General features: G+C 53.1%; 1 protein-coding gene across 7 annotated transcripts; it reads left to right on the top strand.

Annotated features, from left to right (window-relative positions):
• The first annotated feature begins 230 nt into the window (after positions 1–230).
• Positions 231–19,497, top strand: C34H19orf47 (chromosome 34 C19orf47 homolog). 7 transcript variants are annotated; one of them, XM_058529335.1, is made up of 10 exons: positions 231–286; positions 4,064–4,115; positions 7,582–7,669; positions 7,794–7,908; positions 9,343–9,424; positions 13,542–13,679; positions 15,214–15,366; positions 16,482–16,552; positions 18,212–18,560; positions 19,209–19,497. In XM_058529335.1, the coding sequence occupies exons 2-10, from the start codon at positions 4,097–4,099 to the stop codon at positions 19,295–19,297; spliced, it is 1,104 nt and encodes a 367-aa protein (XP_058385318.1). In that variant the 5' UTR covers positions 231–286; positions 4,064–4,096; the 3' UTR covers positions 19,298–19,497. The 7 variants fall into 7 exon arrangements, with proteins under 7 accessions (XP_058385318.1, XP_058385317.1, XP_058385316.1 ...); XM_058529334.1 differs by having other exon boundaries at positions 15,211–15,366; XM_058529333.1 differs by having other exon boundaries at positions 18,212–19,300.

Below are 19,497 nucleotides of genomic sequence, written 5' to 3'. Positions count from 1 at the left end.
ACTGCGGGCCGGCGGGGGCCGGGCATGTGTCTTTCTCATTGGCCGCGCTCCTCGCTAGCGCGGGGCGGAGCGAAGCGCCTGCGCGAGTGGGGGAGGTCACGTGACGGCGGCGGCCGCGCTCTCGCTGGTGGCGGCCTGGCGGGCTAGAGCGGCCGCGGGTCAGCCCAGCTTCCCGCGGCGAGGGCGGTGCTTCCGGGGCGGGCCGCCCGGCCGAGGGAGGAGGGTCTGACAGTTGGCGCCGCCGGCAGGGCGGGCGGCGCGAGTGGGCGCGGGCCCGGCGGGGCAGGTGAGGCGCGGGCCGGGGGTGGTGGGCCTGGACCGGATGCGGTGGGGATGGATGGTGTCCGGGGCTCGGGAGTCATTCCCGGCGCCGTTATGCGGCCTGGGACAGACGACTTCTTTCTCTGAACCTCAGTTTCCTCCCCTGGTGAATGGGGGTCACAATCTGACTGTAGCATCCTCCTTGTGGGTTGGAGTAGAAGTTAGCTCGTGCATGTCGGAGCCCCTGACTTAGCGCCTGCACACTGCTCACTTCGTTACCACTCTATTATTGTTAGTATCCATGATGCTGTTTGCGCTTGGAAGATGTGGTTTGGGAGCGTAAAATTGGAGGCCGACAGATTGCGGTTCGAGTCCTAGCTCCACTTTGTGGCAGGGGGCCTGTGCCTTCACCTCTTGAACCTCATTTTCCTCATCTATACAATGAGAGCTAATAGTCCCAATATCAAAGGGTTGTTGTGAGGATGCTGATAAAATATGCGTGCAAAGCCCTTGGCACAAGGCCTGGCACAGTACTAAGCAGGAACTCAATAGATTGGGACTATAATAATAATGATTCTGAGAGGCATTGGTGTAGCTGGGACTTCCAAGGAAGTAGAGGAAGGAGGAAGCTCAGAGACAACAAGAGGAAAAGCTTGGAGTCTGGAGCTGGGCAAATCGACATCCTGCCACTCACTATTTGGCTAATTTTGCCAAATCCCATAGTATTAGGTTTCTCTTTTTCTTTGAAACCACTGATAGATTTTCCTCCAGTCCATTGATTTGAGAAGGAAAATTTGTATTGTTGTCCTCATGGAAAACTAGCGTTGCTGGCTGTGAGAAGAAGGAGACCTTACCCTGAAATACAATGGAAGCAGAACAGTCTATTAAACTGTAGACAGAAACTGAAAGAGAATTGGAAAAGGAATAACTTGTGTTGTGTGATTCTGTGTTGTCAGATCCCGTGGACCCTGTCAAGTTATCTTATACTCTGTTCTCAGCTCACACTTTGCATATGACTGGCATTAGGTCAGTGACTGTCCTGTCCTTCCCTTAGCTCACTGAAGATTTATTTATTTTATTTAATGCACACGTACATAGCGCTTATCACCTGCCGAGCATTGTTCTGAGGGCTTGGCATTTATGAACTCATTTAACCCCTCTAATTGCTTTAGGAATAGATACTCCTGTCATTCTTATTTTATAGTTGAGGAAAGTGAGATCCAGAAAGATTAAGCCACTCGCCCCAGAGTCAGGGTTAGGAAGTGATAAAATTGAGATTTGGATTCAAGCCTTCTAAGGGCTTAGCACAGGAAGTCCGGTACGTGGTAATTACTTGAGTTTTGGGAGCTGTCATTTTTCTATTATTATTAATGTTATAATTTTCACTGTTCAGAAAGTCCACACTGGAGATGGGCTTTTAACGGTGGAGAGAGCAATTTGAGTCCAGCAGGGCATTCTGCAGCTGTAGGGGGGGATACCAGTATTGAAAGGCTCTTAAGCGTTAACTGAAACTTTGCAAAGACAGACCACAGTGCCTGGCTTGTAGTAATCCTCCGAGCAGCGTGAATCATAGCCACTGGGCTGACTTGGGTTCACGTCCTGGCCCTGCAGTTCCTTGCTGTGTGACCTGGGACCTGCCACTCTCATCCATAATGTTGGGAGAATTTTTACCTTTCTCCCCAGGTAGTTGTGAGGAGTCACTGAGATGCATGTGTACTCAGTGCCCACTGAGTATGTAACATTCGACAGGAGCTGCTGCACGGGCATTGGAATCAGGGAGAACTTTTTTTTGAATCCCGGTAAAGCCACTTGCTAGATGTGGCATTTGGCAAATGACTGCACCTGGATAAGTCGGTTTTTTCATCGATTAAAATGGAGTTAATAATAGTCCTCACTCATGGGGAGGCTGTGAGGCGTGAGCATGATCTCCAGCTCTGGTCCTGGTCCATAGTTAGTGCTTGGGGTGTGAGATGTTCTGTCTGACTTATTGAAGCCTCTCCATGCCCTGCTCTTTGACAGATGCTGGTTGTGTTGTCTTTGTCCAGCAGTAAAATTCAGAAGGGAAAGTGGATCTTAGGGAGTTAAGACATCACTTAAGAGTGATGTCTGTGGTCCTGTTCGTCAGTAAGAGATGCAGCTGAAGCCAGAGAAGGGCAGGATGAACCTTAGCTGGAGACAGAGAAGAGAGTCTCACATGTGGATGAGACTTCTCAAAGCTTCACAAAGCAGGTGGCAGCCAAGCAGAGTGAAGGAGAGCTTGCTGGAAGGACAGGAGGAGATAAGCCTTCCAGGCACAGGTGACATTCTGTGTGAAAACCGGGAGGCGGGCAGAGCACCTGGGTGTTAGAGGGAAGGCTGGGGCATGAGGCCTGGCAGGTAAGAATAGCCCACACTTCTAGAAAACCTAGTATGCACCAGGCACTGTCTCAAGTGCTTTGTATGTAGAAACTCATCTAGCCCTCCCATGGTCCTCTAAGGTAGGTAACCTTTGTACCATCCCAATTTACAGATGGGGACACTGAGGCCTTACTAGTGAAGCAGCTTGCCAAGGCCACATAGCTAGTAAGTGGTAGAGCCAGACTTGAACCCTGCAGTCTTGTTCTAGTCTTTACTCTTACATCAGCCCTGTTATACCATCAAAATGGGTGAGGAGGGGCGTGTGTGATGGTGTGTGATGGTGAACAGACGGGTGCTGGACAGAGTCCTCTGCACTTTGTAGAGGAGGTGGAGGAGGGATGAGGGAGAAGGATCAGAATCGGAGATGGGTAGAAGGGAGCAGAGTGAAGGAGGAGGTGGAGGAGGAGGGCTAAGTGAGAAGTTTGGGCCAGGGCAGTGAGCCAGGTGGTCCTGGAGTCAGATGGCATTGAATCATCAGTCAAGAAGGTGATTTCCTTTAGTTCCCTTTCAACACTGCTGTTAATGTCCAGGAGAAAGTCTCCGTGGGTGCTAATATGTCTTTAATGCCTTCCTAGCATCCACTAATCTCTAAGCGAAAATTGCTTTTCCGTTTCTCCTCTGAGGCCCCTCATGACCTGGTGCCTCTCCGTCCCCGGCTCCTGTCACACTCTCTCCTCACTCCCTCCACTGCAGCGACGCCGGCTCCTCCCTGTGCCTCAGACACGCCGGATGGGCTCCTGGCTCAGGGCACTGGACTTGTGGTACCTTCTTCTGGAACACTCTTCCTCTGTAAAACCACGTGGCTCACTCCTCCCCCTCCTTCGGGTCTCTAAATTTCACTTTAAGAGGTCTTCCCTGAGTACCCTGTTTAGAATTGCAGCCTCTCCCTTTGCAGGTCCACTGTGTTTTCTCCTGACGCTGAAGGCTTTCCCACGCACCATATCTTTTACTCTCGTCTCCCCCTTTCCCCTGTCCTCACCTAAATGCCAAGCTCCGTGTTTTTGTCACCTCAGTATCCCCAGCTCCTAGAACAGTGCCTCGCATACAGCAGGTTCTCAGGAAATAGTTTTTGAATGGATGAATGAACGGGTATTTATGGTTAAAGCTTGGGCAGGGGGTGTCTTTTTTAGTCCCTCTCCTATTCCAGCCAGACCTTTGGAGGTGTGTGAGAATGGAGCTGTGGACATTTGCTGTCCCTGGGCCCTGTCCCAGGCAGAAGTGACAGTTGCGATGGCAGCTCTATCCCAGGCTGACTTCCTGCCAGCTGCTCCAGGCTATTCCTGGGCTGTGAGCCCCCAGCCGGGGAACTCTTCTCTGGCCGGCAGACAGACAGGCAGCGAGAAAGGGACAGACACTCACAGCCGGCCGGGACTCATGGGCTCTCTCCCCTTGTTCTCTCTTCCAGGCTCCAGGGAGCAGCATCAGGGCCAGGGAGACAATGGTCTCGGTGACTATGGGTGAGTCTGTGGCCTTCTCTCCGGGGCCCCCTCTCCCCACTGCCCTTTTTGAGGTATGACCTTGGTGGGGGGAGCCGGGTTGGGGGAGGGAGGGCCAGGTCACTGGCAGGAACAGCTGTACTCTGAGGACGTGAAGGCAGGGCCAGGGCCTGCTCAAGGCCTGCCCTCCTCTTCTCTGTGACTTGGCCTCCTGACAGCGTGGTCTAGCCATACAGAACTTGGGTTATGGAGTCCAGCAGATCTCCCACGTGGCCCCTCACCTGTAAAATGGAGATGCTGACACTCCCTACGTCCTGAGATGATGTAAGGATTAAGGAGGTTATTGCATGTGAAATCTTGGGCATAGGTCTCAACAATGTTAGCTATTATTATTCTCATAAGCCTTATCACCGTGTTCTCTTTAAGCGCTGTATTTGGGGATTGCCACAGCACAGAGATTAGCTGGTAGTATTTAAATTTTTTGAGATTTGTACGTATAGAAAACTACATAAGACATATCTGTGTGGTTCTAAGAGCAATTAAAAAGCAAATAGCTAGGGACATCCTTTACGATTCCATTGACATACAACACAGAAACAGGCAAAACCAACCTGTGCTCTCAGAAGGTGGTGGCTGCCCTGGGGAGGCAGGGAGAAGTGACAAAAGGGATACGAGGTGGGGGCTGCTGTGATGTTGGAAATGTATTTCTTGATCTGGGTGCTGGTTACATGGGCGTGTTGGTTTATGAAAATGTATCGACTTTTGTATATTTTTGTGCGTGTACATTGTAATTCAATAAAAAGGTTTTAAAAAAGCCAACTCTCTGTAACCATCCAGGTCAAGAGATAGACTATTGCCAGCCCCCCGAGGGCTCCAGCCCAGTCACAACCCCCTCCCGCCTCTACTGTCTTATCTTTGTGATAATCTCTCTATCCCTTTCTTTGTACTTGTACCACCAGTGAAAACATCCCTGTTCTGTAGACTTTGGTTTTGAACTTATATGAATGAAATCACGCCATGCGTTCTTTCGTGTCTGGCTTCTTTTGCTTGACATGATGTTGGAGAGTCGTGTCTGTTGCCATGTACAGCTGTAGTTCTTTCCGTTGCTCCGCTGTATAGTATTTACCGTGTGAGTGACCACCATTTGTTTATCGATGCTACTGTCAGTGCATCTTGCATTGTTTCTGGGTCGGGACTATTCACAAACAAGCCGCTGTGAATATTCTAGTGTGTGTCTCCTGGTGTGTACAGCAAACCACACCTCACTGAGTCCAAGATACATTGTTGCCCATGTTCACATTTCTGCAGTGGGGGGCGTCTCACAGCTGGTGCCTCCTTAGTAGGAGACGAAATGATGGGGAGGACCGGATGTGGGGACTTTGCAGTTCCTTGACTTTGCTTTAGGCAGCTAGCTACCTCCAATCTGTGTGGCGCTTTTTTCCCCTTAATAACAGCTTAATTGAGATGCAATTCACATTTCATACAATTCACCTATTTAAAGTGTATGATTCAATGGTTTTTATATTCTGTGTTCACGGAGTTATGCAACCATCACCACAGTCAATTTCAAAACATATTCATCACTCTCCTGAAAACCCCATACCGATTAGCAGTCCCTTGCCTTCCCCCCAGCCCCTGGCAGCCACTGCCTACTTTCTGTCTCTATAGCTCTCTGTAGACTGACCTGTCCTGGACATTTCCTGTGGATGGGATCGTCATGTGGTGCTTTTTGATACTTAGACAAAGGTGCCCACTTTTGGCTAATGGCACCCAGGGCCCCGTGGCTTGGCAGGTGGGTAGGGCCTGTGCACAGTAGAGAAAGGCCTCCCGTTCCTCTGGGCCGGTGGAGGAAGTCTGAGGGCATGGGCCCTCACCTGCCTCAGTCCTGGGGAGACAGGCCTGTGGCCGGGGAGCAGGGGCCTCCTGGGAAGAGGTGTGGCCCCTGGGCCTGTGCCCATGCCCTGCACTTCCACCCACACAACATCTGACCCAGGGTGTGTCTCTTTCCCCGCTCTGAGCTTCAGTTGTCTCATAAGCAACGTGGGCATAGTAATACCAGATTTCTTCTAAACTAAAGTAGTGTAGGGGCCGGCCTGGTGGCTCAGCGGTTAAGTGTGCATGCTCCGCTTCGGTGGCCCGGGGTTCGCAGGTTCGGATCCCGAGCATGCACCGACGCACCGCTTGTCAAGCCATGCCATGGTGGTGTCCCATATAAAGTATAAAGTAGAGGAAGACAGGCACGGACGTTAGCCCAGGGCCAGTCTTCCTCAGCAAAAAAAAAAAAAAAAAAAAGAGGAGGATTGGCATTGGATGTTAGCTCGGGGCTGATCTTCCTCACAAAAATAAATAAATAAAGTAGTGTAGATTGTTGGATGTACTGTTAGGTACCATGAGAAAGAAAAAAATAATGTTGCCAATTAAATTGGCACACCATTGAGGTGAGGTAGATGCTAGTTTCAGAGATATTAAAACATGAAAAAACGTTCTGTTTGGAATTAATGATCTTATCTAACACCCGGCCTGACAAGTCAGGGTCAGTTTGAAGGTCACATCGAAGAGGCTGACAAGTTTAGAAACAGTAAATCTTCATGGGCGGTGTCTGCCTGGTCTTGGCCTTGGCTCCATGTGTAGTGGTGGCAGAATAATAACGATGATGATGGTGGTGGTGGTGGCTGCAGGGGGTTGAGGATGTCCTCTGGGCTGGGCGTCATTTAAAGCCCTCTGTATGGACTTTCTCACTGAGTCAGCTCAGTGACCCCAGGACATTGGTGCTCTTATCACTAGAGTGTCAGCTCCATAAGGGAAGGGACGTTGTCTTGTGCCTGTGGTCTCCCCAGTGCCTACAACAGGACCAGGTCTGTGCCTGGTTCTCCGTGAATACTTGTTGAACGTATTATCCTAAATTTAGAGAAGAGGAAACTGAGGCACCGAGCATTAACTTGCCCAGAGTCCCTCAGCCGGGAAATGGGAGAGCCAGGATTTGAACCCAAGCTCCAAAGCCTGTACTCGTAACCTCTGTGCCTCTCTGAGGCAGGGCTGCTCCTGTGGCAGGGAGGGGGCTTGCTGATGCTCCTGGGCTGGATCTGTGACCCATCTTTCCATCCACCTGTGGATCCTGTCACCCTCTGGAGCTGGGCCCGCTGATGGGGACCGGGGCGGAGAACCAGAGTCCCGGCTCCCCCACATCAGTCACTGGCCAAGCGTGATGGCTGCGGGTCACGTTCTAGGGCGGGGCAGAGCTGTAAGGAGAAGGGCAGTATGGAGACATGGGCCTGGAGCCCTGCTGCTTGTTAGCAGTGTGGGGGAGTCGTCATGTCTGACCTCACAGGGGGTCGGACGGGCTTAGTTCCATCATACGTGCAAAGCACTCAGCCAGGGCCTGGCATGTGATGGGCGTTTAATTTGTGGGAGCCACTGCTTTTGTGGTTTTGCTGCTGCTATTCTCTAAAGAGAGTAATGTGAGTGATGAGCCCTGTCCACCCTCCAGCCACTTCCGAGTGGATCCAGTTCTTTAAGGAAGCCGGCATTCCTCCGGGACCTGCGGTCAATTACGCCGTGATGTTTGTGGATAACAGGTAAGGTGGCCGAGGGCACAGAGCTGAACTGAGGGATAGGAGGGGAGAGGCGGGGGAGACAGGGAGCTGGCTGGCCCCCCCCCCCAGGCCCATTTGTGGCCTCACTGCTGACCCTCCCCTGTAGGATCCAGAAGAGCATGCTGCTGGATCTCAACAAGGAAATCATGAATGAGCTGGGCGTGACTGTGGTGGGCGACATCATTGCCATCCTCAAGCATGCCAAGGTGGTGCACCGCCAGGTGGGTGCTCTGCCCGACCCCTCTGTCCCTGGGTTTAGGGTGGGGGTGGAGGGGCAGTGCAGGGCGAACAGGAGGCTCGGAAGCAAAGGCAGGCAGACCTGGGTTCCGAGGCTGCTTCCGCCATTTGCTGTGTGACATTGGGCACCTTGCCTAACTTCTCTGAGCCTTACTTTCTCCATCTGTAGAATGCAGACAGGCAAACCTATTTTGCAGGGTGTTGTAAGTATTGAGTTATACAAAGCCCTAGTACAGTGTAAACTGCCCTTAGTAGGGCCTCAGTAAAGGCCCTCTGTAATTATTATTATCACTAGTTCTCGTCTTCCTCATGATAATTATCTTTACCAGGACTCTTCTCTGTCCCCAGGATGGGAGCTCCCTATGTGGGTCCCAGTTGGTGACTTAGCAGACGACATGGCTGTTCCATTCTTGGCCTCTCTGCTTACAGTGACCTTAGACTAGTGATGTCACCTCCCTGAGCCTCTCTGAAGCAGGCTTTTCACACACCCCTGCTGCGCAGGGTTGCTGTGGCCGTCTCCCAGATGGTGTACGTGGTGCCCCATGCCAGGACCAGAGTGAAGTGCTTGTTGAGTTATGGTAGCTAACGCTTACCAGGCGCTTGCCATGGCCTGCCGGGCCCTCTCTCCATCCTTCATACATATGACCCATTTACTCCTCACTCCACTTGACCAGAAAGGAAACTTGTTCTAGAGCTGCGCTCTCAAGCACTCCACTTCACCAGATGGTGGCTGCTGGGGTTATTCTCGTCACTTTTAGTAGTGTCCTCCATCCCAGGGACAGGCCTTCATCTGTCCATCATCCAGGACAGGACCCACAGTGGGGGCTTTCTCAAGCCTGGGACGTTATCTGAGTTATCACAGAGAAGGTCACTGAGCAAAACTTTTTTTTTCTTTAAACTTAAATTTGGGAACAATTTTAGATTTATGGAAAAGTTCCAACACTGGTATAGAAAGTTTCCATATCTCCTTCATCCAGCTTCCCCTAATGTTAACATCTTATGTAACCAGGGTACATTTGTCGAAACAGAAATGAATATTAGTATGCTTCCATTAACGAAATTACAGGCTATTGGGATTTCATCAGTTTTTCCACTGATGTCCTTTTTCTGTTCTAGAGTACCACATTCCATTTACTTATCGTGTCTCCTTAGTCTCTTTTTATTTGTGACAGTTTCATAGTCTTCTGAGGTTTTTGATGACCTTGGCAGTCCTGAAGAGTACTGGTCAGGTGTTTTGTAGAATGCCCCTCAGTTTGGGTTTGTCTGATGCTTTCTCATGGCTAGGAGACAAATATTTTGAAATCTCCTCTTGCAGCTCATGTTCTGATCCCCCTGGTGTTGCTCAGGTCTCTGGGTCTCCAATTCCCCCACTTCTTGCTCTTGTCCCCATGGTAACCCAGGTGTCTATTTTTTTACAGGACATGTGCAAAGCCGCCACTGAGTCTGTGCCCTGCAGCCCCAGCCCCGTCCCAGGCGAGGTTCGCCGAGGCCCCTGTAGCGGTGAGTCCCATCAGTTCGGGCCTCCTTTCCTTTGTTCTTATACTCCAGCAGTGAGAGGGACATGCCTAGAGTTGGCAGAGCTGGGAGCAGAGCCATCTGAGGCCCTCTTCTCTTAGGGACAAATAAACTGGGTAGTGAGGGGCTGTATATGTATCAGTTCTCATTCTGGGAGTTCTGTTCTTTAAAGTCGCTGTGAACACTGAATTAGCCTACACTGAGCCGTTGCTCCCAAGGGAGCTACAGGGCTAGGTTCCTGCAGGCCTCTGGTCACAACATTTTTGTCCACTGATCAATATAGGACCTTATTTTATGTGTGTTTTTTTTTTTCTTTCTTTTTTTTTTTTTGTGAGGAAGATGAGCCCTGAGCTAATATCCGATGCCAATCCTCCTCTTTTTGCTGAGGAAGGTTGGACCTGGGCTAATGTCCATGCCCATCTTCCTCTACTTTATATGGGACACTGCCACAGCATGGCCTGACAAGTGGTGCGTCAGTGTGTGCCTAGGATCCGAACCTGCGAACCCTGGGCCACCGAAGTGGAGCGCGCGAACTTAACCGCTACAGCACTGGGCCAGCCCCTGTGTGTTTCTGTTTAAAGACACCTCATTTAACATATATTGTTGCTTCACTCACACTGAGCTCACGGCCAATAGCACGATAACTCACACCTGAACAAAGCTGATCTAACACGTGTTTTCTCTTTGAGGCACACCACAGCCTTCTTGAGCTTAGGGACGCTAGATAGCACTTCGCCACTGTGCTTGGAAGCCATTTTAAACAGCAAAAGCACTAGCAAAAAGCACAAAAATGTGAAAGACGTGGCACTAAATAGACGTGAAAAGGACCCTTGTTTACTGTATGAGGGCTGCAACCAGAAGGCAGGGTGGTGCCTTAGTTGACCCTGGTTGGGGCATGTGTGTTGGGTGACTCAAGTTTTTGCCGTTGTGTGCATCTCTGTGAATGACCGTGAAAGCACCCCAAGTGTTGGTTTTGGGGTTACAAGTAAATTTTAGTGAATGGGCAAATTTGCAAATATGGAATCTGTGAATGGTGAAAATCGATTGTATTTATACTTTTATTTTTTCAGCAGTATGATGCCTTAAAAAAACAATAATAAACTTAAAAAATTTAACATGCATATAAGTTAGTCTTTGCTGCTCAACAAGCCATTCCCAAACTGGTTTAAAACAGAGACTTTTATTTCTCCTGATTTTATGGCTTGGCTGGTCAGCTCTGTTCTAGGCCAGCCCAGCTGATCTCAGTGGTCACCTGGCAGCTTGGCTGAGGCTGGCAGATCTAGGATGGCCTGACTGGCACATCTGATGGTTGGCCTGATGTTATCTGGGCCAAAAGGGGCAACTTGGGCACATGTATCCCATTATCCAGCAGGCTAGCCCAGGCTCGTCCACACAGTGGTGGTTGCAGGGTCTCCAGAAGCAGCCCGAGAGGGCAGGCCCCAATGCGCAAAGCACCTCTTAAGCCTCTGCTTGTATAACATTTGCTCTTATCCCACTGGCCACAGCAAGTCACGTGGAACAGTCAGTGTGGGCGGGACCCACTCTAGAGCCTGGAGGCGGGGAGGCTGAACAAATTGGGGTTCCTTTCTGCATCAGTCTCCTACAACTTACATACAGAAAAGGAGTCAGATCATAAAAGTACAGCCGAGTGACTTTCACAAGGGAACACCCGTGTAGCCAGCACCATCCAAACCCAGAAACAAACATGACCAGCGTCACTGCCCCCCAAGGGTACCCACTACCCTGATTTCTAACAGTGTAGATTAGTTTGGCCAGTCTTTCAAGTCTATATCAATGAGATCAGATAGTATGTACTTTTCATACTGTTCTGAATGTCTTTAATAGTTTAAAATGTCTAAAAAATTAAAACAAACAACCCTAGCGGAGAAAGTCAGCAATTAAGAAGAGAATGGGAAACAGGGGAGGAAGGAAACGGGGTGGGGGGGGGGAGACTGTCGAAAACAGCATTCCTGAGGTGGCCGGCGGTATACACTTTATAAAACTGAACACGTGTGTCCGTGTCGGGGAAGAAGAGCGGTTCTTCGAAGCCCGACATCCTGACTGCAGCTCAGCTTCAGGAGAGCACAGGCAGGGTTGTTTTCCCTCCACCAAGTGGCACTCACCTGCCGTGGTAAAGCAGCCTGTCCCTGGTGCCGTTTGAGCACGACAGCGCCTGCTGTGTACTCTGCAAGGGGAGGGCCCTCTCCGCTGCGCACCTTTGACAGCAGGACGGCCCCATCGTATGCGCTCGGCCATCAGAGAGCGTTGTGAATGGAGGCTCTCCCCACGAGAGTCTACACGGCCCGGCCGGCCAGGTCGTTTACAGCCACTCGTCATGAAGCCGCCCTGCCCAGCTTGAGAACTGCCTGAAGACATGTCCTGGGAAAATTGTGGAAGGGTATATAGAAAATTGTTACCAGGGAGTGAGCAGGGCTGAAAACCCACCCTGTCTTCCCGGGGGAAGTAGGAGGTCTGGTTGGGAGGGGCCTGGCTGGGCTTCTGGGTGCTGGCCGTGCCCGGTGCCTGACCTGGGTGGTAGTCAGCGAGCTCACCTGTTGTTAAGTGGTCTGTGTAGATTTGATGTATTTTTCTGTACGCTGTAGTTATAATTTTTAAAAAAGGCAATATGTAATTATAATAATGTGTTGAGGGTCGTTGTGGGGACTTCAGGAGGTTTTGAGAGAAATCATGTAGCAGGAAAAGAAAAGACTTTTTGGGGGTAGGTAGGACAAAATACCAAACCTGAAAGCCATTGGAGGGGGGTACCTGGCCTGTCCAGCAAGCAATGGTAGCATGAAGATTTCCCCCTTCCCTCCCCGCAGGGCCTCCCCTAGAGCTCTGTTTCTTTTTGTGTGTGTGTGAGAAAGATCAGCCCTGAGCTAACATCTGATGCCAATCCTCCTCTTTTTTGCTGAGGAAGACTGGCCCTGAGCTAACATCTGTGCCAGTCTTCCTCTATTTTGTATGTGGGTTGCCGCCACAGTATGGCTGCCAATGAGTGGGGAACTGAACCCAGGCCGCCGAAGCAGAATGTGCCCAACTTAACCACTAGGCCATGGGGCTGGCCCCCCAAGAGCCTTTGAAAGCTATGTCCTAAGGCTAGCAGCAGCTGCACCTTGAGACAAGACCCATCTCCTTCCCACACTGGGGTTGGCCCTCCAGTCTGCGTGCTGTAGCTCCCACCTCGCACCCTGGGACAGCCCTCCTCCTGCTCCACAGAAGACGGGCCCCCAGAGACTGCCCCCCGTCCCCAGAGGAGGCCACCGATTTCCTCGCCCCAGCCCAACTGGAGCCAGACCCACATTGCCCAGGGGCCTGGGTGAGTGAGCCCCTCCCTGAGACCCAGTTCCTCATCTGTAAAATTGGTTTGCAGTAGATCCTGTCTAGTAGGGATGGTGGGAGGTTCGATGACAGTGTTCATCTTTTCAGTAGGTGTTTGTTGAGGACCTGTGAAGTGTCAGAAACCGTTGTAGGCACTGGGGACGCAGCAATAACAGACAGGGTCTCCGCATGGGGCGAGTCCATCAGTAAACAGATAGATATCATTTAATGTCAAGCAGTAACAAGGGCTGTGAAGAAAAAGAAAGCGTAGTGTGGAGGAAGGGCATGTGGTAGTGTGGAGGTATGTGGAGGAAGGGCGGTAGAGGTTGGTGGGTGGTCCGGGGAGCTTTCTCTGAGAAGACGCCATCTGAGATGAGACCTGAATAAAGAGCCAGAGCAAGCCCTGGGTACTCGGGGAACTGCATGCCACGCAGAGGGAACAGCAGGTGGCCTGAGGATGCGCACGCTTGCTGAGTGAGGAGGATCCCCACACCAGCTTGGCTGCAGCGGGGAGGGGGGGGACGAGCTCAGTGCAGGGCTGGGTGACTGATGGGTGAAGTGTGACAGGAACCAGTCTGGTCTGGGGCCTCAGGAAAGGCCGCCAGGGCAGGAGGGGTGGGCTAGTTTCCGTCACCCCCTCGCCAAGCATCCCCACATGAGGACAACTCGGCCACAGGTGCCTCCGGCTGCCCCTTCCCCATTCTGTCCCCAGGCTTGCCTTCTCCATCCTGGCCTCCTTCCCAGGGCCGCCCAACCAGACTCTTCCCTTTCTTCCCCACAGCCGCCTCCCGAATGATCGCCAACAGCCTGAACCGCGACTCCCCACCCGGCACTCCCCCAAGGCGGCCAGACACCAGCACCTCCAAGATCTCAGTCACCGTGTCCAACAAGATAGCAGCCAAAAGTGCCAAGGCCGCCGGTGAGGGGACTCGGGCAGGTGGCGGGAGGAGCCGGAGGTGAATGTGGGTTGCCAGACGATATTTGGGGGTGTGTTCCCAACGTTGCAAGATGCTTTGAGGGCCACAAGGTGTCCAGAGTGTTCGGACTTGGTCAGGTCACTGCGCTTCTGTGGGCCTCACTGTCCACGTCTGTAGAATGGGGCTGGTGACAACCTCCCCAGAGGACGGTGGAGGCACTTAAGGTGGTGTATTTAAGCACGGGGGCACTGCGGTTCTCACTCAGTGGTTGGTTCAGTCTTTTTTATTTTGTTTTATTGTGGTAAGAACACTTAACGTGAGGTCTACCCTCTTAATGAAGTTTTACGTGTACAATACAGTATTGTTGACTATGGGTGGTTCAGTCTTTTTTAACAGATGTTCACTGAGCCCCGCACTGGTGCCCGGCCCTGTGCTTGATGCCTGGGGTCAAAGGTAAAGAAGCTACTGTTTCCTCTCAGCAGCCAGAGGGATCCTTCAAAACCTTCAGTCTGGTCCTTTCACACCCTTATTTAGAACTCTCCAGGGCTTCCCATTGTTCCAGAAATGAAGTCCAGTCTCCCCGCACGGCCTTACAGGGCCCTGCGTGACGTGGATTCCTGTCGTGTGTCTCCCTCTTGCTCGCTGGCTCAGATCCCCTCCAGGCTCCTTCCGGTCATGGGGCCTTTCCCCTCCGTGTTCCCTGCTCTTGGAACACTCCTCTTCCGCAGACTTCCATGCTGGGCCTCGGTTCCTCTTCCCAGTCTCAGCTTGAAAGCTGTGAAAGGTTCTCTGGCCTTTGGGCTTCCAAGCCCTCTCTCTGTCCACCATGCTGTCCTCCCTTTGTTGGACTCATCCCTGCAACAGTGATCTTGGCACAAGTGGAAACTGGCCCAGGGAGGTGCTTCGTTATTCTCACACCCAGCCCCATTGCACCCTGTCCTGCTCCATTGCACACACTCCTTTTGCCGTGTGTGTTTGGAAGTGCCACACCCCCTCTGGCCTTTGGATTAGTGTGCCACGAGCAAGAAAGTTCAAATTAATTTCTAAAGTGTTAAAGAAATAGTGAGCCTGGGAGAGACTGGCGCTCTTACCCCTTGACACATTTGAGGGGGTTCTTTTTTTAAAAATGGAAATATGGTTTGGTTATGCACAAATTTTAAGTGTGCAGCTTGAGTGAGTTTTAAGAAGTGAGCACACCTGTGAAACCACTACCTAGATGGCGCTCTAGAGCCTCTCCCCCACCCGGCGTCTGAGGGCACTCTGGCTGGGCTGGGAGGGGAGCCACAGAGAACCTGGGAGGCCCACCCCAGCCTGGGAATTCTGAGTGCCTCTGTGCCCTATCTCGCCTAGACCTCTGAGTTTCTTGGTGGTTCAGAGTCAGTGGTGACGGGGGTGGTTGAGAAGACAGGGGATTCCAGTCATGCAAACGCATGAAGATAAAGGGCACATGTGTGCCCTTCGCAGGGCGTCCAGCCCCCACCCCAGCAGAACATTCCATCCCAGAAGGTGCTCACCGCCACCCCCCTCCCCCAGCAGCCCTGGCCCGCCGGGAAGAGGAGAGCCTGGCTGTTCCTACCAAGCGGCGCCGGGTGACTGCCGAGATGGAGGGGAAGTACATCATCAACATGCCCAAAGGCACCACCCCGCGGACCCGCAAGATCCTGGAGCAGCAGCAGCAGGCGGCGAAAGGTACTGGTCTGCAGTGCGCACTGTGGCACAGAGACCGCGATTCCCTTTTGCTGCATCCTGCAGGGTTGGTCCTACAGGCCTTGGCTGAGAAGCAGGCTCTACCGGGATCCAGGGCTCTTGGACCAAGGGGATAGCAGTGGTGGCTGTAGAGGGGAGACATCACCACCTCTGCCCTCTTGTGCTGCAGTTAGTGTAGCTGCTGCCTCTTTTCCTAGGGGCAGGGACACGGATTTGATGATGGCCAGCCTCTGAAGTGAGTGACTGTGCCTGGCTGAGGGCAGGTGCCCCAAAAAGTGGGAACCGTCATTCTGAGCCAGAAGGATCTGGTTGAGATTCAGTGCATAGCTGGGGTTTGTATCTGGTAGTGTGGAGATGGTCTTCCTTACAGTATTCCTTTTAGAATATTGTATATGTTCTCACGGAAGAACATTCAGATATGATGCAGAGCATATACAGTAAAAACAAACTCTGTCCCCTTACTCCCATATCCCACACCTGTTGTTAACCTTTCCCGACCAGCATCCGTGAACTTACATGCAACTGTACATACGTATCCACATGTATAGGTGTTTTTCTTTTTAAACACGAATAGCATCATCCTGTAGGTATTGTTCTAGAACTTTTTTTATTGCGATCTCTTCACATTAGTGCATGTACAGCTGCTGCTCATTAGTGATGGTTTCGTGTTCCCATAGTATTAGGAAACCATCATTTAGTAAGCATTCTCCCATTGGTGGCTATTCAGGTGGTTCTTTAGGGAGAGGACTCATTACCATTCATCAGGTTCTCTCTGAGGCCCGTGACCCCAAAAAGAGTGAAAGGAATGAGTAGGGATTAAGAACTCTTCCTGCACACACGCTTCATGAAGTTGTACCCACGGTACAAAGAGCACGTGTCAATTTGAGTTGATCCGTCCCACGTTTAGCACTAGCCCGAGGGTGTGGGGTAAGGTCAACGTTAGCCAACGGTGTAGGCGTCAAACCTAATGGGGCCTGGTCTGTGCCTGCCTGAATGAGGGCTGCCAGGGGTCCTCACCCTTGTTGTCACAGAGCTGGCCAGGCCGGGCCCCCAGGGGCCCTCAGCAGGGCTGGCTGATGGCTGCACTTCCCTCTTAGGTCTCCACAGGACGTCCGTATTTGACCGCCTCGGCGCCGAGACCAAGGCTGACACAACGACGGGGAATAAAGTGAGTTGGAAATGGGGGACATCTTGGGGCTCTCAGTTCTTGTCTCCCCTGGGTGTTGTTCCAGACGCTTCCCACATCTCACCCCTCGCATGCCCCTTTCCAGCCTCAGTTCCCTTCTTTGCACTGGCAGCTTCCCTGTCTTCCTGCTGCCCACACCTCTCCCGATTTCCAGCCCCAGGAGTCTGGCCAACTCCTGGACACCGCCCTTAGAGACCCCTTCCACCCCATGTCCCAAAACCGGCCTCAGCATCTTCCCCCAAGGCGACTCCCCTCCTGGCCCCGTCTCAGGGGTGCCCCACCGCCTCCATTCCAGCAGTCATGAGTCTGATGGCGCCATCTGTCTCTACCCACTCTGCCACCAACTCTGTCTGGATAGGGCGGTGGCCTCCTGACTGGTCTCTGTGCAGATGCCTCAGCCCCTCTCCCACAGCGGCAGCGTGTGCAGCCACAAGACAGCCCCCCTCCCCCGCCCCGGAGGCCCTTAAAAGGCTTTTCCCTGGGCTCATGATGAAGCCCACCCTTCTTGCTGTGGCCTGCAGTCCTGCAGGCCCAGGCACGGTGTGCAGTTGGGAGCACACAGCCTGAGCCCGCTGCCCCGTGTGAATCCAGGTCTGCCACCACCTGGCTGCGTGACCTTGGCCATGTCACTTAAGCCTTTTGTACCTCAGTTTCCTCGTCTGTATAGTACCCACCTCATAGGTGGTCGTGAGGATTAAGTGAGATAGACTCGCACCGTGCTGGGGAGTCTGGTGCGTGGTAAGCACTCGTTCAGTGTCCCCTTTGATTACTGTGGCTGAGCTCCCCAGCTGCGTTTCCCACCTCTCAGTCCCTTGCTCACCAGGGCTCACCTGCTCTGGCCTTTTCTCCCTTCCTAGAATCTTATCGTGAGCATGATGATAACACTCAGGATCATGCGGCTTGAAGATGCAGCCATATAAAGAGCTTGGCACATAGCGAGTGCTCCATAAATATGACTGTTATCCCTCCCTTGGGGACTTAGCCCGCGCTCTGTTCTCTGCCGGTTCATCCTGAGGCCCTGGCTTGAACGTTGGTGCCTCAGAGAAAGCCCTGAACTCCGGCTTCCCTGGCCCCTGCTCCAGTTCTCCCTTCTCCTCTGGAGAATGTGTTGCTCTCGTAATTAGAGAAGTATGTGTGTCATTTCCGGTGCCAGCTCTGTCTTCCTCACTGGACTGTGAGGGCAGGGCTGGGGCAGTCTTGGTCACCACTGTGTCCCCAGCACTGCCCAGCACAGGGCCAGGTGCAGAGCCGGGACTCAGAAAATATCTGTTGAGTGAGTGACCAAATTCATCTTTTCTGTCACGTTCAGCTGTAGACCTTTGCAAATGGTCTTCCCTCTGCGTGGCTCCCCCTCCCTCTCCCCCTCTTTGTCTGACCCACTTCTGGTCAGCTTTCGGGTCTCGTCTCAGACAGCCCTTCTCCGGGGAGCCTTCCCTGAACTGCAGGCGAGGTCAGGAGCCTCCCCTGGGCTCCCCAGGCCCCTGGACTTCCCCTGCCGTGGCTCCCACCACTATCTGGGGTGTCACCGATGGGTGTTGCTCCCAACTGTGAGCTCCATGAGGCCAGGCACAGGTGAGAGCTCTCCGTGAACGCGTGTTGAGCTACTAAACGACTCACTTGTCCCGTCTCTGACCTCCACAGCCCACAGGAGTCTTCAGCCGCCTGGGGGCCACCCCAGAGATGGACGAGGATCTGGCTTGGGACAGCGACAATGACAGCAGCAGCTCTGTCCTGCAGTATGCTGGGGTCCTGAAGAAGCTCGGCCGGGGCCCAGCCAAGGCCAGTCCCCAGCCGGCGCTGACTGTCAAGGCCAAGGCCACGAGCTCGGCGACGACGGCCGCCGCCCCGACGCTGCGGCGCCTGGCCCTCTCCTCACGCCCCGGGCTCGAGAGGAAGCCGGAGTCCCTGTCCAAAGTCAGCATTATCCAGAGACTGGGCAAGTCTGCCCTTGTGCCCGAGGCCCAGGACAGCCAGGTCACGAGCACCAAGAGTAAGTCCTCGGCTGAGGTCAAGGTCACCATTAAGAGGACCCTGGTGGGGCCCCGGGGGAGCAGCTCCAGCGAGGGCCTTGGTGCCCAGATGGACCATGCGGGCACTGTGAGCGTGTTCAAAAGACTGGGCCGCAGGACCTAGCCCCGGGCTGGGCGCAGGCCCCTCTCCAGGCAGAGGCTTCAGCAAGGGCGCCCGCCCCTCTGCCAGCTTCTGGTCGACACTGCTTGTCTCCCTCAGGCGTTCGAGCCGGGCCGAGCTCTCCGGGGATTCACCCCGTTCTTCTCAGTGCGAGATGGTCGTGGTGGCCTGGCCTTGCCGCTCTGGGGCTCTCCCTGCTCTCATGTCCTAGTTCTGTCCTCTCTGACTGCGGCCTTGGTGGGACCCCCTCGCCACCTCTCCCAAGTGCCCAGTGCCCTTGTCCTCTCCTGACCCCTTCCTCCCTCTCAGCAGCAGCTGCTGCCTCAACCCCAGCTCCTCGCCTCCCAGTTCCCTAGAGTGGGTGTCCCCTGGAGGGGCCCCCGTACCTCCCCCACCGCCAACTCCCATCCCTCTGCCTACTCCTCTGCCCCCCCCCACTGCTTTAACTTCTGTCTCCCCCTCTCTTCTCTCTGTTCATTTCTCTTCTGTTTTCTGTCCCCGTGGCAAGGCCCGACTGTCCGCTGCGTCCTGCCTGACACTCCTGCACCGCCGGCCTCCCTGCGGCCCCCTCGTCGACGGTGGCGTCGAGCCTGTTGAGACTGTTAGCCGCCCTCACTCCCAGGCTGGAGGGACCTCCCCACGCCCTGGGCTGCAGCTCGGGCACCTCCATTTTCCTGCCCTGGGCATCTTTTTCTCTGCAAGTCCGTGGCAGGTGGCGGGCAAGGGGCACTGGGAAGGGAGGCCAGTGCTGAAAGAGAAGAAAATGGCTGTTTTAATATATTTTTGTGACTTTCCAA

Source organism: Diceros bicornis, chromosome 34, assembly GCF_020826845.1.
Source record: "Diceros bicornis minor isolate mBicDic1 chromosome 34, mDicBic1.mat.cur, whole genome shotgun sequence".
Lineage (NCBI taxonomy): Eukaryota > Metazoa > Chordata > Mammalia > Perissodactyla > Rhinocerotidae > Diceros > Diceros bicornis.
The sequence above is the reverse complement of the archived record's forward strand: the minus strand, read 5'-3'. Positions and strand labels throughout refer to the sequence as shown.

What these genes read in the sequence shown, in the direction of transcription:
- C34H19orf47 (XM_058529330.1), top strand. An exon ending in CAAAAGTGCCAAGGCCGCCG is followed by an intron (nt 13,680 to 15,210) that starts GTGAGGGGACTC and finishes CCCCTCCCCCAG; the next exon opens with CAGCCCTGGCCCGCCGGGAA. An exon ending in GCAGCAGCAGGCGGCGAAAG is followed by an intron (nt 15,367 to 16,481) that starts GTACTGGTCTGC and finishes CTTCCCTCTTAG; the next exon opens with GTCTCCACAGGACGTCCGTA.